At 40.7% G+C, this 23,246-nt stretch overlaps 2 protein-coding genes across 2 annotated transcripts; both read left to right on the plus strand.

The window, feature by feature from the left end:
* Positions 1-8,019: 8,019 nt before the first annotated feature.
* LOC111228702 (calcium-binding protein 1-like) lies at positions 8,020-10,962 on the plus strand. Its single transcript, XM_022754716.1, has 7 exons — positions 8,020-8,114; positions 8,235-8,265; positions 8,509-8,652; positions 8,765-8,874; positions 8,988-9,062; positions 9,159-9,231; positions 9,752-10,962. Exons 1-7 carry the CDS (start codon positions 8,058-8,060, stop codon positions 9,775-9,777), a joined length of 516 nt encoding a protein of 171 aa, XP_022610437.1. The 5' UTR covers positions 8,020-8,057; the 3' UTR covers positions 9,778-10,962.
* A 2,582-nt stretch (positions 10,963-13,544) lies between these two features.
* mlec (malectin) lies at positions 13,545-23,003 on the plus strand. Its single transcript, XM_022757166.1, has 6 exons — positions 13,545-13,714; positions 14,150-14,370; positions 14,879-15,057; positions 15,321-15,497; positions 18,491-18,548; positions 18,762-23,003. The coding sequence occupies exons 2-6, from the start codon at positions 14,169-14,171 to the stop codon at positions 19,004-19,006; spliced, it is 861 nt and encodes a 286-aa protein (XP_022612887.1). The 5' UTR covers positions 13,545-13,714; positions 14,150-14,168; the 3' UTR covers positions 19,007-23,003.
* The last annotated feature ends 243 nt before the right edge of the window (positions 23,004-23,246 follow it).

Consider the following 23,246-nt stretch of genomic DNA (forward strand, 5'->3'; position numbering starts at 1 on the left):
TTCTCCCACAGCACTTCATGGATATATGTGCACAGTCTAAAGGGTAGTGAAAATTAATCTTCAGCAGCTTTACTAGTCCATCGCAATTCAAGATAATCATCTATAATGTTTACAAAAGTATGATCATCACTTATAAGCTGTTTACAACACGAGACGACACTGACACTCACATTGAGCTGTCCATGATTAGGGTTCAAATCAAGAGTGCTGTCAATCCACTTTAGAGTACGAAAACTGTCATTCCCAAAGCATTTGCTTTACATATACAGTATATGACGGGGCAACCATTTTGTTTACATTTGGATTAAGGATTTGTCCTTTAACACATTCTTGTGTGGATTTTGAACAGTATTTCTGTACATTTAATAAATGGTCGAGTATCTTATTTAACCAGCTGTTGTCAGAAGTGTCACTTTTACACAGATATCACAGATGTGAAACAAGAGATGGACACATCACAGCATGAGATTTTACTGCTGAATGAGCCGTTTCAGAAGGAGAAAGACTTATTCACAATACCATACCACCCTCTCCACAACATTGTGGCAGGACAGAGAAGCAGCTACAGCTGCAGCAAACTGCGCTTGCAGAACAGAGAGGTTCAGGAGATCCTTTGTTCCCACTGCCATCAGGCTGTACAACAACTCAGACAAAGGAAGTGGACTAATTTTATTGTATTATATTTATGTTTATTATTTATCATTAACTATTATTATTAATATTATAATATTATTATTACTAATGAGCTGCTGGGCACCTGAATTTCCCTTAGGGGATAAATAAAGTCTATCTATCTATCTATATGAAGCAAGGGGAAAAGATACATTGTGTCGCCTATTTTCAGCCAGACGCAGTTTTATAGCAGTGGCACTGGGAGGTGTGGGCATGCTATGATGGTGTCACAGCTCTGTTTTCCCACAGCAGTTTTCTCCTATCAGACTGGTATTGCCTCTGGAAGAAATGAAGGCAGCAGCACTAAAAATGCTGAGGCAATAGTAAAATCATGTTAAATAAAAACAGCAGTGTCGTCGTTACTTGTAAGTTCATGGCTTCATGAGGAACATACACACAGGTTGATACTTCTGTCAAGGAAGGGGATTCAAACACAAATCAGCATCTTTCACTGGGAGTCATGGATTCTGTAAAGGTGCATTTTTGCGTCCACATCTGTCGGCCTGTGGCTTTCATGGATGGAGGCACATGTTGATGTGAGGTTGATACCAATAATAACCCATAACTCATGTATAAAGACCTTAGTGTTGATGTGTATAGACTACATGTTCTTTTGTTACAATGTGACAGCTCCTGAATTATTAAAGCAGACTGTAGCAGTTATTGTTACATCACTGCTTTGTATCCAGACTGGGTGAAGCTCTGTGAGTTTGAGTGAGCATGGTGGGAGGGAGTAACGATTTAAAGCTCACACAGAGACACGTGTCTGCAGAGGGATTATACTTTGAGTGATATGCATTAACATCAATAATTCGTAATAAATAATCAGCCACAGGTGTACAAATGTAATAAAATGTGTCTCTTTTATAAGCCACAGCTGTGTGGGGATTAGCTGCAGTGGGATCCAGGGACCTCTAGGTGTAGCTGATGGGGTCTGATATGGTTCCCAGACAAAGTGAACAATTGTTAAATATCATTTTCATTTCATTCAAATGACATGATATGAAATGAAATACAGGCAGAGACACAACAGCATGACTCCTGTGAAATCCAGTAGTTTGTGTTCACTTGACTTTTGGACATTTGGGGATATTTTTATTAGTAGTTTAATTCAATAGGATGAAATGGGTCCACTCAGACAGAAAAACACTAAGTATTGTACTGTCTCTGATGCTAAACCACTATCTTTGACCACACAAACCACATAATATAGAATTAGAATAGAATTAGCTCTTTGCTGACAAAATTTCAGGGATGTGTTAAAGCTCGCAGTAGCTCATTGATTTCCATTGGGTTTTTTTTGTTTTTGTTTGTTTTTTTTTACCGACCCATGAGAATAACTATATTTTTTCTGCCTAGAGTGGATCATGAGATCTCAGTCGATATCTGAGCTCCTAATGGAGCAAATTTTCATTTCACGGGGCTCTGGGATTTTATCTGTCTGGTTTGTCTTTGTCATGGGAAAGTTTTTGCCGACCACTGGCAGCCTATACCTTACTACCGTCCCCACCCACGTCATTGCCACGATGCCAGAGACAAGCATCCACATCAATGAAAAGGTGACGCGCTCTGCAGCGACGTGTGTGCCCCTCCGTTCCTCTGTCTGTGCGCGCTCCGCCTGCGCTGCCTCACATCAGCCAGGTGGTGAAATGTAGCTTAAGTTAACGCGGGCAGGCGCTGCTGGAGAATATGGGTCGACAATGGGGAGAAAGCGGCAACTGATGTCGAGGATCAGCCCGCCGAGACAGACTAGACCAGATCCGCAGCTATGAGCTCCTCTTTTCCAAAATCTGAATCCACCACCTCCTTGTTGAAATCATCTTCGGCGGCGAGGAGACCGACACACCTCCCCGAACGTACCGCAGAGAGCCGGAGAAGTCAGCATCACCATCAGCATCAGCACCAGCATCACCACCGTCTTGCCGCACTCCAGAGCAGCAGCAGCAAAGCCGAGGAGTCCTTCTGGTCGGCCGAGTGCGACATCAGTGCCCGGAGACCCCTGTGCCACCCCTCCCTCCTCGGCAGCCAGGACAGTAGTACTAACGCAGCCACTCGGGACAAGTGCAAGTCACATGCCCCTCACAGCCAAGTTCCCGACCCGCCGGAGCCCAACGGCGAGGCGGGCCGAGGTGTGAGGGAGCGCTGCAGGTCATCCAAACCCACACACCGGCACCACCACCGCAGGAAGCACAACCGGGAGGACCGTCCGCCGGCAGCAGGCGCGCCGGAACCCGAGCATCGCCGCCGCTGTCACACTCACACCCGCCCGGTCCCCAGGGTGCCCTCGCTGTCGGACAGCAACGACGACAGGGCTCCTCTCTGCGAACCGAGGGACCACAAGGGGGCCAGTTTAGCAAATAGTGGCGGTCAGGTCATCAGTCCCTCCCCGTCCTCATGCTCCCTGGCCCCGCTGTCCAGCAGGTCCTCTCGTCGCTCCCGGAGGTCCAGCGCTGCTTCTTCTGCATCCGATATCAATTTACGCACCATCCTTAACTCACTCTTTGGGCAGGTAAGGCCCTGAAATATGGACAAATGAATGTGTGCTTAACAGAGACTTGTCTGCATTAAATCAACCCCACAACCGGTCAGTTGGTTAAACTCATTTGAGGAGTTTTAGTGTGTGAAGTGCAGAGATGCTCCTTGTGAATGTCGTGGCCCCTGACAAGCTGTGACAGTGACACACCAAACCCAAATCACAATTTATGTGAAAAGTAATTGGAGTAATCTGTTCTATATGTTGAACAAAGAGAAGGTTTGTGAAATGAAGTGAAATGATTTTGTAAACTAATTTGAATGGATGACGCCAGGGTTTTTCCTGCAGGATTCTTCTAAAAAAACATCTAATGCATTAAGTTTACTGAGTCTTTCCCTGCAGAACTGCTCAGTTGAAAATAGTGCTTCGTTCCTATATTTCTACAGAAGAGGTTGAACCGTGGCCTCTGGCTCCAATGACGTCCTGTTTCCAATCAATATAAGCTAATGTGCTCTGTGATGCAGTCTGCAAACACTGTTATCACTGGACCGAGCATAGAGGGGAAAAGCTCCTTCTACACATTCATTCCTTATGTAATTTGTAAATACAGCGCTGCCTCCTACAGACCTCCTCAGCCAGGAAGCCCTGCCTTATTGAAGTGGATGTGCCGGGGCAGATGAAATGCTCTATAGTATCAGAGGTGAAAATCTCTGATGTGCTAATGTGTATTTGGTCAAAGACAGATATTCATGTTCCTGTATCACTGAGCCGGGAACACTGCAGTGATTGTTGTGTTGAGTTAGAAGGAAATCACTTTGATGTTCCTCTTGGTGGTGGAGGCTCTATTTTGAGCCACAGATCTATTTATACAGAGGAAGAGCGTTCATCTTAATATGCTGGGATTCTTATCAGTGATGTGGTTTTGCAGAATTTTAGCTCAGAAAGCTGAAGTCTGCAACCTGCTTTGGTTTCCATCTCGCTGTTTTAACTCCTGCTCATAAGTTGTTTACTGAGGGCATCTCTTCGCTCTCTTCCACAGAAGTCAGAGTTTATTTGCCTCCATGTATGGTGCTCGCATTTTGATCTCTTCAAGAATCAGGAGGGGATTTACGTACGTTACAGAATTGGGAAGCTCTCAGCTGTAAAATAGGCTCCATATGGAAGAGATGGCTTCAAGAGAAATGTCTTCTAGTACTTATAGTATGAAAGCCTATTCTACAAATAACCCATGAGTCAGTGTGTGAGCAGCTCAGTGAAAACATTAGTGTGACCTGAAAAAGGTCCTTGATGAGACAGCTAGATGGAGAGGAGTTCAGTGACAGGCAGAAATGAAACGCATGGTTTGACACACACACACACACACACACACACACACACTGCCTTTGGCATTTTGTCTGAACAATGCAATTCAAAGTAAACCGGATTTTCACTGCTCTGGCTACAGGTTTGTTTTGATTTGCCCAGTTGGAAATACATGTGAACAGAAGGTGATTGTGGACATTGTGACAACTACCTCTAGTCTGGTATTATTATTCTATCATTATTATTATTATTATTATTATTATTATTATTATTATTATTATTATTATTATTATTTATATACGCACACACACATACAGTAACTGAATTCCTGCCTCTCACGGTCTTTGTGTGATTGTCGTTGGTTCCATGTGGCTGCTGTAGGTCAGAGTGACCTTGTCTTCGCCTGCAGAGGGCACAGGATGGTGTATGTGTGTGTGTTGTGTGTGTGTGTGTGTGTGTGTGTGTGTGTGTGTGTGTGTTGTGTGTGTGTCTGTGGGGGGGGGTGTAAAGCAAGAAATACAAAGCAGCAGATGCAGAAATGGGAGGTACAATATATGAATTCAAATGTAATCTCAAGGCTGCAAATTGACTGGTTGGTCTAGCACTTGAGTGCGAGAGTGCAGGTGAGGAGAACAGCGAGAGTGGAAATAGGTCATTAAACACAGCTCGTTCCTGTAAACTTGCCTGTTTCAGATTTTAATAGCACAGAAACAGCAAACACGTTGCACATCTGTGTGACCCTGAAGTGAAAGGTTACTAGTCAGGTGCAGCTTCCTGTGGGAAAGCTGACACAGCGCATTACATCCCTCTTGTTTATTCTTGCCTGAGATGCTTTTTGTGAATTATCTGTGTTGTTCACAAAATAACTGCAATAGTTTGGTCAGTGTGACAACTCGGGTGAAATATCTCACAGACACTCACTCTCTCTTTTCCTTTAATAGGCATACTTCTCTTTCTCTCTTCGGTCCACTTCACTCCCTCATTTAGTTTCTCACCCTCACTCTTCTCCCCCGTCTCTCTCTCTCTCTCTCTCTCTCACACACACACACACACACCGTGTCACTGACACTACTTTGCTACTTTCATTTCATCCAGATAGAGCAGTACAGTGCAGCTCACAGTTTGTGTGTTTTTTTGATCAGCTGTAGGTTAGCACCCGGGGCTTCATGGGTCTTGCTGAAACCAGAGTTTGCACTCCTTTCCAAACCCAAACTGCAAACTTATCGGAGAAAAAGTCCTCATGGTCCTTTTTGGTTTCTCTTTTCTCTTTTGGTATGGGAAACTGCTTAGACTGGCCTCTGAGGACGGTAAGACTGTTTTCAGTGTGGTGCACTGTTACACTCTGTCTTTCTCGATCTGTTTGCTGCATTCAAAACTGAAACTGATAAATAAAACTTGACAGAAGTCTGGCAGTTTTTGGAAATTTTGTTTATATTTTATGCAGAGTTGTGTGCAGAGGATTTAGAACATTTTTATCTGTATGTGTTTTTGATGATATCCTCACTCAGTCAAAGTCAGCATGTGTTGTTTATACTAGACTCAGTTTAGGTCTAGATTATGGGGTTAGGAGTTTTAATATCCACACTGTTTAATGTTGGTGGTTTGTATTGAAAGTTACTGAAACTTTTTCTGCCAAGGCTTGTAAATGTCTCTGTTGTGTGTTTTGTTGACCTGGCATTAGATGAATGGTTTCAGACCCTTGGTGTGCAACAGGCTTCTGTTTTCTAAAAAGCACACAGGGGAAAATATGTCCAAATGTCTTCACAGAATAATGTTTTTATGTCTGTGACAACACATGTAGCTGGTTCGCTGCTGCTTTAGTTCGCCTTTTCTGTGCTTCTGAGTATGTTTACTGTTCCAGTGACAGTGTATAGGTGTATGGTGCCAGTCCGCACAACGTGGCACGTAAACAGTTATGAACAATGAGTGGAAAGTTGGCAACATTATGCTGCTTTATTGATGCATTTCAACTTCTGCCTTGTTTTCATATTTCCATAAATTTCCATTTAATCTAGTGTGTATTTTGCAGAATATACGCAGTCTACATAGACTGTGCCACATCCTCTCTTAGTTTGTACCTTTATTCAACTCTGAAGCCTCTAACTCTGTCTCTGCACCCCTCTGGAAAGATGCTCCAGGATGCAGAGAGGAGATTCAGAGGGGTGCTGTCCTGTGAGGAGATGGGCCAGGCAGGGTATCTTGTGCCTTATCAGGAGTCCATTGTTTCCATGACGCAAAACTGTGTTCTCGTGAGCAACATACTGGGACAAACCTGTGTCTTCCTGAGTAAAGGCGTGGCCAAGTGCAGGCAGGCTGTACGTAAGTCTGGACAAACACCTTTTTGTAAATCTACTTCTGTCTCTATTCATATCAGCAAAGCTTATTATTACCAAACAATCTGCTGTAACAATTTTCACCACTGGCTTGTAGAGACCCTTTTTTTCTATCATCACTTCTTGCTGTTTCTACTCTGGCTGCTTCTGACTGGTATCCTGCCCTCTGCCCGTGGGGAACACACAGGTTTGGAAAATGGATGAGCCTGAAAGCTCACAAGAGTGAGTACTGCAAGAGTCTGTAGGAACTTGTGAATACATGCAGTGCACATGAATGCAACAACATTCATTTGTACATTTGTTACTCACATTAGATCAGCAGTTTCCAACCTTTAAGGGTCAAACAGGTGTAGTGATGCACCGACTCTTTGTCCCACTGGTTGCCTGTCACAGATGCATATATCTGTATTTTGTACTGTGAGTGCACAAAGTACTGGTGAAATATTTGACAGTTTGATCATTTGACATTATGAGAAATACAATAATTCACTCTCTGGCCAAGAGTTAGATGAAAAGATCGATACCACGTATGTGCAGTTAATATGTAGCCTAGTTCTGTCCAAAGGCTAGCTGCTTCCCCCTGTTTCCAGTGTTTATGCTAAGCTATGCTAACCAACTGCTGGCTGTACTGCTACATATTCAGCAGACAGATATAAGAGTGAGTGTTACTGGTCTTCTTACCTTACCTCTCAATAAAGCGAATAAGCGTATTTCCCAAAATGTCAAACTAATATTTTGTACTTTCACATCTTGATAAAAAAGAGCAGGGTAATGGAGGTTTTTGAGTCAGCTGATCAGGCGTAAAACATGTCAGTGTAAACGATGATGGATGATGAACCGGCAGTGATGAATGGCTGATGCGCTGATGGTGCTGTGCATGCATGCATGTTGGACTGGCTGGTTATGCTCCTTTGGGCTCATGTGCTGCCTCCTGTGTTTTCTATCTCAGTGGTTCCGGTCAGACAGTTCTTCGGGCCTGACGTCAGCACTCACTGTTGTGTTTAGACTTCTCAATGCTCCTGCTGTTAACCCCTGAGGGTTCTGGGATATGTCTCCCTCTCTCTCTGCCCTTTAAAGGTGGTGTTCATTGTGAGCAAGCTCTGAAAAAAATAGAAACAGCCACATTCTTCTTTGAACTTACGGCTCCTAGTCATGCTTGATAGGAATCAGCCTATCTATACTTGGAGTTTTTGTCATCGAGATGTGAGATAGTTCCAGTCAACTGTTACCTTTGGGCATCCTTAGGTTGAGGTTCGGAAAAACTGCTGAGGATTGTTATGGAGAAGGTTGCTGATTTAGGTTTGGGCATCACTCGAATCACAGCGTTGTCAGCGGTATGTTTGCATGTACCTCATACACAGAAGAGTGTGTTTGGTATAATATGTGATTATTATTTTTTCATGTGTTGTGATATTTTTTGTATTGACCAATTATTAAATGGTTTTTCTTCGTAGGACAGAGAGCTGCGGCCAGAAGAAATGGATGGTAAGTTTCTCTTTCTTTATTGTTTTCTCTTTGTTTACTGAAGTTAAGCATTCAAACAAAATGTTTTGTAAAGAGATTGAAATGAAATTGAAAATGCCATAGGTTTGTCAAAGATCTTTACACAACAAACAAGTTTTCATGTGTGTTGCCAAAATTTGTGCTTACATGTGCAAAGTAGTACGTAAGAAAAATGAGAGCCGTACTGTTCACTTACTAATACATTTTTCTGTTACTGCTCATCAGAGTTGCGGGATGCTTTTAAAGAGTTTGACAAGGACAAGGACGGTTTCATCAGCTGTAAAGACCTAGGAAACTGTATGAGAACCATGGGATACATGCCCACTGAAATGGAGCTGATTGAACTGAGCCAACAGATAAACATGAACTGTAAGGACTTAATTGTCTTGTGTATTTATATATCATGTATATAACTCCTTGCACCTTGCATATAATGTGTATTGTTGTTTGAAATTCTGTGCTGAAATCTGTTCTTCTTTAGTGGGAGGTCATGTTGATTTTGAGGATTTTGTAGAGCTGATGGGCCCAAAACTCCTCGCCGAAACTGCAGACATGATCGGAATAAAAGAGTTGAAAGATGCGTTTAGAGAGGTAAGAGTGTCTGGATGCAAATTTTGATGACTGGTTTCCATAGTTCTGGTTGTGTTAATATTTACTTGTAGCTTTTCCATTTTTAATGTCTTTACTCTGCCTTTTGTTCTCAGTTTGACACTAATGGAGATGGTGCCATAAGCACATGTGAACTCCGAGACGCAATGAGAAAGCTGCTGGGCCAACAGGTAAGATTTGGATCGTAATATAACAGAAAGACTCTAAACCATTCTTATATGAGTGTGGTGCTTCACTTACTTCTGCCAACCTGTTTTTTCTTCCAGGTAGGTCTAAAGGAAGTGGAAGATATCCTGAGGGATGTTGACTTGAATGGGGATGGGCTTGTTGACTTTGAAGGTAATGCAAGCTTTCACAAACTACTCACTTTAAGGAGCTATTTGTAAGTTTTGCTATTGCTACATAGCCAACATTAGTATTAACAGCTGTTTACTAAACAGTCTTGCCAAGAGCTTCAGCCATTTTTGCATTTACAATACAAGAGGTTATAATATACCCTCTGAGAAGCGCTACTTCAGGGTAGCCTGGATGCTACAGCGACTCAGTATCATAAAGTGATGAAACGGTCCAGGGCTAGCTGGTTAGCATGCTAACTTCAGTAAAAGAAAATGAGTGGTGATAGAATAGGAGCACAACAAGAGAGTTGGTTTCCACCACTGGAGGCAGCTCTTGGTGATGAATGAAGTTTGACGCTGAACTCGCAACATTTCTCCCAGACTGGTAAGTTAGTAAACAAGTAAACAGCTGTTAAAGCTAACGTTAGCTATGTAGCAATAGCAAAACTTACAGATAGCTTTACAGAATACTGAAGAGTGTGGTGCTACTGTTGCATTTTGTCATCCTCCACCTCTTTTCACAGAGTTTGTACGAATGATGTCTCGCTAAGATCATAAAATGATCGGCCCTGAATGTGAAGCTGTGTCCTCCTCTAAACGTGCCCAAGTACAACAGAGGACCTGCGAAGATCTTCTGAGCCATCCAAATCTGAGTGACACTGGAAATAAAACTCCTTGAATGTTATGGAGCAAGGAGTCACCTCACACTTTCAATCAATAAGTGTTCTTCCTGACAAGTCTCTGGTTCAAGTGAGGCAGAATTTGCTGTAGCCTAGCTAATGATTGTCTTATGTTTTTGCACTTTAATTCTCACTAAATGACTTCCTGTGTGGTTAGATTGCTGATGTCTTGTCTCATCCTCTACATGGTTAAAATAAGTGTCTCACAAAATGTCGCCTTTGATGTACAACTAAGTCAGGACGAGAGAGTGAATGTCTGTAGAAAATATGTAAAAGATCAGTGCACTGTTGGACATTTCAGTTCATTTTCACACAGTATGTGTTATATTAGAAACTGTAAGTGGAATGTCCTTTGTGTGACATTGGTGCTCCACCAAGGAACCCACGTGGCAATATCACACCTGTATTGTAACTGTGTGACCATCTGTGATTTTTCACTGTGCCAGTCTGATCCGATAAAAGCGTCACTGTCTGACAGCTACATGCAACGAAGAAGCAGATCTCTGATATTAATGAGAGACAGAAGTTTGAAATACCTTTCATACATGTTATCCTCTACAGTCTGAGATCAAGGGAAGCTGAAACACTATTTACAAGGATGCACAGCTCTCTTTCAGAACTTAAATCCTGAGGCCCAAAGTGCTCACTGACAATAGCCCGCTGTGGTTTGCAGCATCCTATGCAGTGTAAATGGAGCATCTCCAGACTGTCTTTCAATGCTCACAGGTTTGAATTCCTGGAGTCTTTAACCTAGCTTCGGGAACAAGAAATGTTTTTGTTTTATTTTTTTGGAAAATCCATATTGCCCTGTCTGAGAACATACAGTAGGAATGACATGTGTGAACTGTATTTACAGTGGATATGATTATGTTGTACCTGTACTGTACGTCACTGTCAATATGATTGTATTTGTGGTAACATTCCACACATCTGTGTTGTCGAAGCAATTTTTATGCATGCCAAAGAGAGAAATTTATTAAATTCAGTATGCACATTTGCATTTTTGTCTAACAAGGTAAACAAAATACTTTGCCAAGTTAACTGTAGAAAAATAAAAGGTGTTTACATTTGTGCCCCTTTTCCTGTGGAGAAGTTGTCAAAGAAAATACAGGAGCAATACAGTAGAAAATGGTTTTGAGTTTTTGATTCAGACATTGAATGAAAATATACTGTACATATTCAAACACACTGACAACAGCTTGTTTTGTTATGGACCTTAAGTTTCAAACTACCTCTTGATCTTTACTGTGTGTCTATGATTCCTGTCAGAATGTCATTATGAGCATATTAGCAGTGTGTGCTGACACTGAATGTCTTGAGGACAAACCTCCTCATAACATCTATTATTGATATGTGTCTCTGGTAAGACTGCAGGCTGGGTACATTTTCCCTGCAGAAAGACTTCATAACCATCACTGTGCAAGTCACCAAATGAAAATAATTGTAAATAACTTTACTGTGTCCCTGTGTGACCTTTGACTAATTCATCTTTGATGAAAGATTTGTTATACAACAAACATGATTGGTAATTACACATATTACAAAAGACATATTAGGTAGTGATACAGTATTCATAAATGATATCATAAAGAGATGCTCTTCTGCTTTGTTTGGGCAGCAGCGACAGAGAGAATTTACAAGAAAGTGCAGTAATTTTATTTCACTGTCATATTCCAGCTAAAACTATTTGGTATCACATGAGCAATTGTAAAATAATGTGGAACAGTTAACCTTTTAAAATACAGCACCCCGCCTGTGAGACATTTCAGCCTTGGTACTTTAGGTGTTTTGGTCTTTACTGGACTCAGTCTTCACACAGCCATGACAAATTATACATTGTTTGAAAGCTCAAAGTCTCCTGACTCTATCTATGCACAGCATTTTATGATCCCCATAACTCTGCAACAGCTGTTGACACAAAATTGGTTCAGGTTTATGGCTATACTGTAGCTTTAATGAGTTTTACAAACAAAAGATTTATTCCATTTTATATGCCAAAAAAATAGGTGAGGAAAAAAAAACAACTTTCTGCCATTTCTGCCATGTTTGTGCCTTTGTAACTTTGGTTCAATATCTAAATACTCAATCTTACTTTTTCAAGGTTATGACTGTAACCAAAACATTTGAAGAACAATAGCGTTTTTATTTTGGGTACATTATGAAAAGTGAAACTACAAATGAAAGTACAAATGAAAGTGTCTCATAACAGGTTAAAATGACCACAGTAACATAATATAAACGCTAAAATATTCGGTGCAAGACTAAGTTTTTCATCTAGCAAGAACACAGGAGATTGTTGCAGGCAGAGAAACACCCACGACGAAACTAGTAGGCTACATGCTGCCTCTGGGCCACTTCTGAAGAAACAATGTTGCAAGCAGCAGCAACAAGCTAACAGCAACACATGTTTGCACATCTTCTTATAAAAACAGCTTTAAACATTATGAATATGTTGAAGTTTTCAGTTACTGTATGGAGAATATTGATAAATTTACAACATCAGCTGCAGCAAACAATTAACATAGAAAGCTGTGTGTTCATTTTAAGAAAAGAGGGCATTTTACCGTATGTTTACCGACGTTGTGTCAGGTAAAAGACAATCATTGAACACCTGTCACCCTAGAGGTAATACTGTTGCCATAGCAACTATCTCCATTCATTCCTTTCAGTTCAACCCTGGAGTGCGCCGTGTGCGCGCTGCGTTGGACTCCTCTGATTGGACAAGAGTCGGACCATATCAGACCGGAAGAAGGAGGGGCGTGAACATAAGATTAATAAAATAGGCTACATATAATACATATATAAGATACATATACTACACTTCAGTCCCTTGAATAACAATGTAGGAATTATAATGTTGAAGACATCACCTTTTCTTGTCAGTGTCAGTAGAATTGACACAACCCAAGTTTTTACAAATACCTTTTTCTGCATTTGGAATAAAAAAAAGCATATATAACACTGTGAAAATCCCCTCCTTTAACATGTTGGCGTCTTTATTGAAGGGTTAACAGCAGAGATAACTGGTTAGGGTTAGGTAAAGGCTGGGTTTCAGATCAAGGAAATACATGGACTGGGAAAATAGACCTCACTTTCCCCAGAAACTACCCCAGAGCCTTGGGATGTAAACTCTCTTGTTTTTTTTAACTTCAGGCTTAAGTATCTCGACCGTGTAACTGGTAAAGTTTAATTTTTGGTTATTGACGCTTAACGTTAGGTCTGTCAGTCTAAAGCAGGGGGTGTGGACACAAACTTAGATTTCTGCCTGAAAGTCTAAACTCGGGGCATAAATTATAATATGTTCACTTGACGTGTTAAAAAGACACAGGGCTTCTTCCTGCACGTTTCCACCAATCAAGGTCAGAATATGAGCATAAAGTGTTTGCAACCCTCAAAATCTGTGACTTTTGATGTTCATGATGAACACATTCAAAGTCATTATTTGCACATAGTTACAAAGTAAGATGTGATTGGGTTGTGATATGAAATGGTGTTGAATGGGTCAGGAAACCTTAACAGGAAGACGTGATTCGACAGAGTATGTGTCACTCATTGGCCATGCGAAATCTAAGGTTAGGTAGCGCTGTTCCGCCTCCTGCTCCTGCACACTGGCAGAGCAAATGTTAGTTTGGATGCACACATTGAATGAAAGTCAGTGTAGCAGGCTGTGGCCACAAGCAACTGAGAATATCTGCACAGTCAAGTTATCCTACAGTTTTGAGTATAGGCAGCTGGCGAGACTGTATCAGCAGAGAGAAGCTTACACATTGGCAAAAGATAGGCTGAATATATTGGTGACAGGGGAAGGTAAGAGACATTTGCATGAACGTTAGCCGGGTTCTCACAGACCAAGTATTTCTGGTTAGATAGGTAGGTAGGTTAGCTTGCTAGCCTAACTGACAAACGTTACTCGCTGCTAATTTCTCGTTATTCTGTAGTATATGACTAATTATTACGTATGTGGTAACATTATGTCATGAATCTGTTAACGTTAAACTAGAATACCGGTTTATTATTTCACTGTCATTTTCTGGGTCTCTGTGATTTTGTGCTAATGCTACTGCCGGTATTGGAACTGTTAACGTTAGCATACTGGCTAACTTAAAGATATCACGTTGCATGTCATCAAGTCGAGCTTGCTAGCTCCTTACGCTAGCTAGATACGGAAGGGTTACTTCCATGCAGAAACTGAGTCTGTGCTGCATGCAAGCGGATACCAACACTGTCTGTCTCTGTGTCTAGGACCAGGCTGTGTGTGGCAATGCAGCGGGTCACGGCGCAGCTCGTCGCCGGGCTGTTCGCAGCGGTGCTGTCGCTGCTGGCAGAGCAGTGTTTGGCGGACGGCGGGGGCCCCAGCCTCGCTGAACGGGTTATCTGGGCAGTAAATGCCGGGGGTGAAGCACATGTAGACGTGCACGGTATTCACTTCAAAAAGGACCCTTTGGAAGGGAAAATTGGTAAAGGTGAGTTGATTTTATCAGCGGTTAAATTCTAATATGAGTCTTCGTGCTTTGCTGGGCTACACCTGTAAGGTGTTGCAGAGAGTGACATTGTGAAGGTAAATGCTGCTCCCCAGAGCTTGAGAAATTTCCAGCAGAAACCTCTGCATGGTATGGCTTCCGCAAGTAACCACAAACTAATGAGGAGTCAGCATAGAGGGCTACAGCTCCGCCCCTCTCAACATGTAGAGGAAGCAGGTGATGATATGATCTTATTGACTGTAGAGTCATTCTTGGCGTCAGTTATGAGGCAGAGATATTGTAATTGAAAGTTTGAGTGAACACAGTGTGGTGACTTGCCATTTGCAACAGAGAGGCACTGTATTTCACTGAGTGCAGGAAAAGGTCAAGGCTCGCCTAATGTGGTGCTTTGCTTGACGTAAAACATGATCAGTTTTCCAGAAATGCAGCTTTTAATGGGGTATTGTGAGCAAAGTGCACACACTGAACCTGATGCTGTTCTTCTTCGTAGCCTCCGATTATGGGGTGCGTCTGCCAATACTGCGCTCCAGTCCAGAGGACCAGATCCTGTATCAGACAGAGCGCTACAATGAGGACACTTTTGGATATGATATCCCAATTCGTGAGGAAGGAGACTATATACTAGTTATGAAGTATGCAGAAGTTTACTTCGCCCAGTCACAGCAAAAGGTTTGTCAGTTAATATCTCATTGTCATTCTCATCTCCCATTGTTTTTCCTTCATATCCAATATGACAGGAATGTAATTTTTTTTTGTTCTAATATACATGTCAGTGCATACTTGTGTTCAGACAGCACTCAAGGAGTTGTTTGAATACCCATAAGTATACTCTATTGATGGCACCATGAATGTTAGGCTGTGTGTGTGTGTGTGTGTGTGTGTGTGTGAATTAGCTGTTATCCACTGTTGATTTTTTGAATATGCTTTTCTAGGTGTTTGATGTCCGTCTAAACGGCCATGTGGTGGTGAAGGACCTGGATATCTTTGATCGAGTGGGTCACAGCACCGCTCATGATGAGATAGTGCCTTTCTCTATTCGACGTGGCAAGCTGAGCGTGCAAGGAGAGGTGTCCACTTTCAACGGCAAGCTCACCGTGGAGTTTGTAAAGGTGAGCTGATTTTATTTGAGTTACTTTAGACATTTCTGGATGTCATTGTTTGTGAAAAGGAGTGTCAGTCTGCTTATTTAGCTGTTAGATGTTTCATTGGCATTTGAAACAAGTTGATCCTGTTTAACCAGGTTAATCAGGTAGAAGTCAATGATATATTCTACTACAAATACCAATTTCAGGCAATCAAAGGTGCTCTGTGGAGTATTTGACTAGTAGTGCTATGGAGCAATGTTTACCATGAGTTGGTGCCCATTTTTATGTGTTGTGCACATGCATGTGTCTTACACACGCGCACATACACACTTATCTCTTTCCAATGGTTTCACTCTATTCAGCTGGTTGACTGTTAAAGCAAACATAGGTGTAAACATTTTTTAAATATTAAATAAAAAATCAGCTTTTCAAATATTTTATATTATATAACTTAAACATATCTTCTGCCTGTTTACAATGCACCTTGCTGAAGGAATTGCTCAAATCTATGATAATTTTATTGGTAGATTGAAACTGGTACACAATGAGGTGGCAATTAAAGATAGTTTTACATTCTGAGAACTAAAAGTAATTAAGATTTTTTTTTTATTTTGACATGTAAGAAAATGGGAATTTTGTAATTCTTTTTTCTCTCTTCTCTCTTCTCTCATATGAAGCAAACCATATATTGTGTGTATGTTAAGAGGTGCTCTACATGTGTAATGTTTCCTTTATTTTCTTTTTGCGGTAGTGTTTTATTATTTTGAGCTGGTAATAGGCTACTATGTGCAACAGACAGATTAGTAGAATAGTGACTAAAATATTGTTGCTTTAAAAAAAAATCCAAGCAAAAGTGAAAAGAGTCATCTTCTCTAGTAAGTAAGAATGTATCTATGAAAGCATTTGTCATATAAGAATTTCTTTAAGCACAAGAAAGTCAAGTTAATAATAGAAAGCAGAACAAGTCACTCATTTAATATTTCAACTCTTTGGAAGTGTTAGTCCGAACAAGTGAAATTGCCATCATGACTTTTATGGAAAAGTGAATCTTTGAGCTTATTCAACAGGAGGCTGACATATAAAATTGACAGCACATTTACATAATGAACTCCTCATCTGAAATGAGCTGTTGACAGCCAGTTGGAGTGTGTGGGCCATGCAAATGACTGACAGCAGATCCAAATTTGGTTGGCCTCTATTGTGTTTGTTTACTTGTCATGTGCTGCAGCTTTTAACTTTGCTCTCTAGCTCTCACCAAACTGCCTCTCTCTATAAATCATGTGTCAAATTCTCCACTATTCACCTCTTCAAGTTTGTGGTTGCTCGCTTTCATTTCCCCTTTTCATGGATATGATTGCGGGTTACTGTGATTTATGAAAGGACATTATGATATCCAAAAAATCTGTTGTTAGTACTGTATAAAAAAAGAAATAGCTGGATGGCTTTGGAGTCTGTAGCTTGGCCACAAATCCATCATTATTAATGAAAAGAGCCTCTGATGAGGTTAGTAATTGTTTCACTTCTTTCCTTGTCACATTTTATTCTCTGGTAATACATCTACCATGTCCAGCCACATGCAGAGGTAGTAGGTGTTGGTACTTTGGTTCAAGTGTCTCCCCTTCACATTATCCAACAGCCATACTCCTCTTTTTAGTCACTTCACACAACCTGATATGTATTACATTTCCCTTTATGGTCTCCTTGTTATCAATACAGCACCATCTCATACTATGATACTGTTTTTCTGTTACTAGTGGCATGACTTTTTATCGATTATGTATCAGTGTAGGTTAAATTTAATCTCCTGACTAAAGCCCATGACTATATTAGGAATATGTCATTGGCTTGACACATACCTGTTTACTTTGCCCATATTTGCACCACTACTTCCAGCACAGCAAAAACAGAGAGATCACGTTTGATTCTGGTTTGCATTTTGGGACCTAATCACAAATACTCATGAGCTAGCTGGAGGCAATATGGGTTTTTTTTTTCTTCTGACATGATTAGTATTCCCTTTAAGCCCTGGGTTCTAACAAATGAAAGATTTTGCTAGTGGGGTTTGTAGAACATGTGGCTATAGGCTAAATTTGTAGGATGGCATACTTCAAAAAAAAGTTTTTCCGCAGTGACCTCTTTCTTTTTATTTTTTGTAGATTACTTGTAGATTACTCTCTCTGTATTTTCTTTTTGTAAAAGGAGAAGTGGGACATACTGTCTGCTCTTTCTACAGACTAAACACAAAGAAGAAAGACATTTTTAATGATTGTTTTTGTGTCAAACTGAGCATCATAGTAAGATAAGGGTGCTCCAACCATGTTTCTTGAAAGCAAAAGAGATAATTGACCAATGAAACTGTATTTTCTTTGTTTCTTTGTACCTTAATTTTACCATTTTATTCAGCCTGACTTAGGGTGTTTTCACATATACTCCTTTTTAAATGAACCAAAGTCAGCCCTCTTAGATTGGACTAACAGAAAAGGGAATCTCTTCTTTTTGCGTTCGTTTGAAAGAGGACTCAGTTCTCTTTATGGTCCACTTTAGCTCTGAAGGGGGTTCAGTTCACTATGGTTTCTCTGGAGCTTTCACAAATGAAACAAGATGGCTGCTGCTATAATTACGTCTTATCCACATTCCTGTGGTATTTGGTTAAATTAGTAATACAATATAGTATTGTGTGTGTGTGTGTGTGAGTGTGTGTGTGTGCGTGCGTGTGTGTGCGCTCCATATGTAAAGAAACATGTTTGCAACAAAAATCACACCATCATTTTTATTTTTTTAATCGCAATATGAGTTTTATTCATTTATTTATTTTGTATATGGTGCAGCCATAATATATATGTGAGATCTGAGTTCATTTGGAGAGTCATTTTTGAGGGCGTAAAGGGACCAACATGCTCAGTCATCACCTCTCCACTGTGCTATTAAAACTGCAGTTTTTCATTCATAAATACCTAATATTATTTGCTTTCCTTTGGTGTTTGTTTTGTGTGGTGCTGATCTGTTTTGTTTTTCAGGGTTATTATGACAACCCCAAGGTCTGCGCGCTCTATGTAATGAAGGGGACATTAGACGGTGAGTCCTGAGACTGCAAACATACTGTAACCATTGGCACTTGGCATAAATACCTATTATTATATTCAGTAGTTTCTGACGTCTGGCTCAACAACATGGAAGCACTTTCATATAACAGTTGTAGATTTAGTAGTAGTGTTACATGCCCATGCTTAGACACATCCAAACCTCTGTGACGTGGACTAACTTCCCCCATCCTCCTTTATTTGACAGATGTACCAAAACTTCAGCCTCATCCTGGCTTGGAGAAGCATGAGGAAGAGGAGGAAGAAGAGGAAGATAGTGAAGGAGGCGAGGAAGGTGGGAAGAAAAAGGTCCCATCAGGTTCTAAGTACAGGGTCCAGTCAGGCCCCCGAACACCAAACCCATACGCGGCCGACAACAGCAGCCTAATGTTTCCCATCCTGGTGGCGTTTGGGGTGTTCATCCCCACACTGTTCTGCCTCTGTCGGCTGTGAGCTAAAACTAGCGGTCGAGGAGACGTCAGGAGGACAAGACGGACGTGAGACTATGAAGAGAGAGAGAGGGAGAGAAGGGGGGGAGGGGGTCAAGGTGACAACAGCAGCACAGGTAAAAACATACACACAGGAGAGAGCTGAAGGCTTTGAGAAAACCACGACGACGGAAGGAACAAAAAGAGACAATAACTTTTCGGAGAGCCACTGCAAGAGGAAGCAAACGCTGCTGGTGAATTGTACCGCTGAGGAGAGAAAAGGAGATGTAGGAAGTGTATGCTGTGCGCTTCTTTGTGAATGTGTTTCGCATCCACCTCTGCTGACCCTTTTGAACAATGTTAGTCATTTCCACTCAGAGACTGGGCAGGATTTACAGATGCCAGTCTTCACGGTTTGAAACCACATTTCAGCAGCTAAGGGATGCTCAGGAGTGATTGGTCTGGGCCCGTTTTATAAACTAAAAGCATTGTTTTGTACTGGGTGTTTAACACTCCTGCTCAGCATCTGGTCAGACATGTTACCTTCAAATTGGAAATGGTGCTGCTTAGAAATTGGTTAAATAGAATAGAATCCATGAGTCAAGACGGTTAGTGGAAATAACAGTTGCCATTTAAGAGGCTCCCATTTTTTTTGTGTCTGTCCACTGAGATCTAGTTAGTCCTGCGTTGACGTGCCATCATCTGTTTGTCATGAGATGTTGAAAAAAGAGAAATCGGTGTTGAACCAGCTCTGTAGCTGGAGGGATTATTCGTTGTGTGCCGTCTAACTAGGCTTGCCTTTTACATAAAATTAGGTTTGGTTTCACAAATTTGTTAAGGGCCATAAAAAGTCTCCGCAGCAGTGATCACAAATTGAAAGTCCTTGTTGGATTCTCATTTTTTCCAAGGATAGATCTGTTTTAAACTTCAGACTTTACAAGGTGTGAATGTTGAGCCTTTGACGGTTTCTTTCAGTAAGAGACGCCATACTTGCATTTAGTGAGAGGCAAAGTTTATGCTGTGAAATGCTAAAGTTACATTGCTGTATTTGAGGTGATCTTTGCCTTTTCCATTCATTCATTATGCATGCCTGCCTTTTTGTTTCACCAAAGAATGTCTTTTCTTTTTTTTCTTTTTTTTTCTTTTGTTAGAGAAGGAAAACTTGGTGGCCTGTTAATTTGACAAATAGTTTGCAAATTCAAGTCTGCGATGTCTCTGTGGCTAACGGTTAAACTGGGCAGCACACTTACCACATGAAATTGATAACAGCTGATTTAGTGGAACAGAGTTTTTCCACTTTTTTACATCAGTGGCTAGACCAGAGGGGAGAGTTGTAATTTTTTTTCTTGTTTTGTTTTGTCATAAATCTTTAAGTTTGATTTAAAACAGAATGCTGTGTTGACTCTGACGGGCCGTGATCTTCAGTCCATGTAACTGAGAGAACAAGCCGCTGCAGCTCAGTGTTAATATAATAAATCACAAGAATCTGTGCCAGTCCATGCACTTGTGTCGTACAAAGTCGCTGTGTGTGTACCACAAGTTCATCCACCTGCAGTAAGAGATGACAAAGCACAAACATCAGTGGAAGCAGAAAATCAAATGTTTACCAGATGTTCTAGATCAACATCTGTTCAAGTTTTCCACCTTCTACTTCTTCACTCAGCCTTTTCAGATCTGTTGTCTTAAAACGTTTTAATGTGGACTGTACCATTTTGTTAATTCAGTGTGAACTTTCAGTGCAATTAAGCTACATGTTCTGGTCCTTGAATTGATTGAACAAACTGGGGATAAAACGAAATCTTTGAGCCTTTTGTTTTATTTTCTACATGGCCATATTATCAGAGTCCACTTTGACTGTGTTTTAGCCTCAGCTGTTGGACAGTGATATCCTTTTTTTTTTTTTTTTTTTTTTTTTTTTTTTTGCTTTGCATTCTAACTGAAAAGCAGCTTTGTTCCTCATTTTTATTGGAGTTGTGTTGTGAACCCTGCTATTTATGTATCTAGTTACCTCCCTCAAGTGCTTAGCTCTACTCCAAGGACAATTTTGTAACTTTGCCTGTTTCACTAATGCGTCTTAAATGTCCCCCGACCCCTCCCCCAGCCAGTATTGCTGTTGCCATATGCAGTACTTGAAAAACGGTTAATAATTCAGGTGTTGCGGATCCTCCCTCACTCCTCGATTCTCCTTCCCATTTTGATTGATGGTGGGTAAGAAGTTAGTGCCAGAAAATATTCAGTCAGTTGTTGGCGGTTTTTTTGGGTTTCTGTTGTTTTTTGGGGGTTTTTTTGTTTTGTTTTGTTTTTAAAGCTGTAAACTCAACTCATATTTAAGACATATACGCACCTTTTTTTTTCCCTCTGAAAAGATGCAAAAAGTTCATTTAATTCAGCACCAAAGTCACCGTGTTCTGTTCGTCTGCAAGTCTACACAGTTGCGTGTGTATATAAGGTACAAGATCACACTTTTTATTGTGTGACACCAGTTTTGATCTCATCACTTTTGTGTTGTAGCAGGTGAGGTGTTAGGGTTTGTTTTGTTTTTTTTTCTCATGAGGAAGACTTTGTGGCCTTTCTTCTGGGGAGGAAACGGTTGATGGTACAGAGTATAAAAAAAAATTGAAAAAAATTTAACAGGCAGCCAGATAAACTGTCAGAAAGTCAAATAAATGAGATTGTGTCTGAAAATGTGGGATCTTCCATTCTATCATATATATAATTTAAATCAGAGTGGGGCTGATCTGGAGATATTTTATAATACGCTTGGATTTGTATGTTTGAATTTTTTCCTCAGGATCTGTTTTGTTTTTGAGTTTTTAAAACGTGATATTTTATTGGTGTGACATTTTGCACTGCCTCATGTATTTTAAAAATCGTCATTTTGTGTGTGTGCGTGTGTATGTGTGTGTTTGTCTTTGTTGCCTTGAATTATTGAATACAACGTGCTTTACCATCATTCGCCTTGAGGTTGCTCTTTTGTTGGCTTATATCAAATTAGCCCCTTTTTTTTTTTTCCTTCTCTGTTAAAGACACTTTTCAGGGCTAGATTTTCATTCCACACAAACAGATCTTGTTCGTAGTAAGGGTCAGTAGAATTAATAAATCTTGAATCTGTCGCTAACCTCAACTTTTCTAGGAGCAAAGCCAGTCAAAAACAAAAATGGAAAGGTTTGAGAGATCTGTGTGAAATGTAAATGTCCAGCACTTGTTGCAGACAGTCTTACCTTGTGTATTTCGCTCCTCACCAGCCTTTTACAGACCTGTTGTTGTCAATACATCTCACAGTTGAATGAACTGGAGTGGAATGAAGATCTGCTCTTTTTTTGTTTGTTTGTTTTTTCATGAGAACCAAAGAATTGCTGTTATTCCACCCAAATTCTTTAGCACAGTGTCCCAACATGACACTCAAGGTTCTTGTCTTTGTTTCTTTCTCTCACCTGGTGAAGCAGTGAACAAACCAGGGGAAGCGAACATGTCATGTCATGTCATGTCATCAGATTTGTCACCACTAATTATCCGCCTGCCATGACACCAGTCTTGAAGTTTTCATCCTAAAAAAAGAGTCGTTTTAATTGCTCTGTAATTAATGTAAATTTGTTTTCGAGATTACCATCTCACGCTAAATGCTTTTTTTTTTTTTTTTTTTTCTTCTTCTTCCTTGTGTCTCATTTTCAAAGCAGCTGAACATGTGAGATGAATTTAAACTGAGACAAATTTGAACAGCGAAAACATCAGTCAGCTTCGGCCGTCGTCCAGGCAGCAGACCACGTACACAAACAAGCGAGGCCTGCCACCGATCACACAGCGCGAGTGTGTGAGACAGTGAGTGTGTGCTTAAAATACGAGTCCTACTGTACAGATATACGTGTGTTGGGTAAAGAAAAAGCTCTTCTGAGAGCTGTAGGCAGCAGGTGGAGAGAACTGTTTTTGAGAGCTCTGGTTTTACTCAGATGTGGCGTACATCTGCAGAATGGGAAATGCTGATAAATGCTGTCTCTTTTTAATAAATGTGCTATTTTATCAGACTGTGTCGCTGCTGTTTTTCCATCCCCAGCATCCCTGTGTTGCAATTTGTGAGGTAATTTGGTATTTAATAGTATTCTTGCGTTAAATTTGATTGGTCTAATGACAAGTGCTGTGTCTGTATGGAATTATGCATCTGAGATGAATCCTTAAATACCTTGAAACTGATATTTGCTAAAAAAAAAACAAAAAGTAGCAGGGTCACAGCAACATGTACAGGCCCTTTGTTTATCCAGGTGTTGTTT

This window comes from Seriola dumerili, unplaced genomic scaffold (assembly GCF_002260705.1).
Source record: "Seriola dumerili isolate Sdu_G_001 unplaced genomic scaffold, Sdu_1.0 BDQW01000017.1, whole genome shotgun sequence".
Classification (NCBI taxonomy): Eukaryota; Metazoa; Chordata; class Actinopteri; order Carangiformes; family Carangidae; genus Seriola; species Seriola dumerili.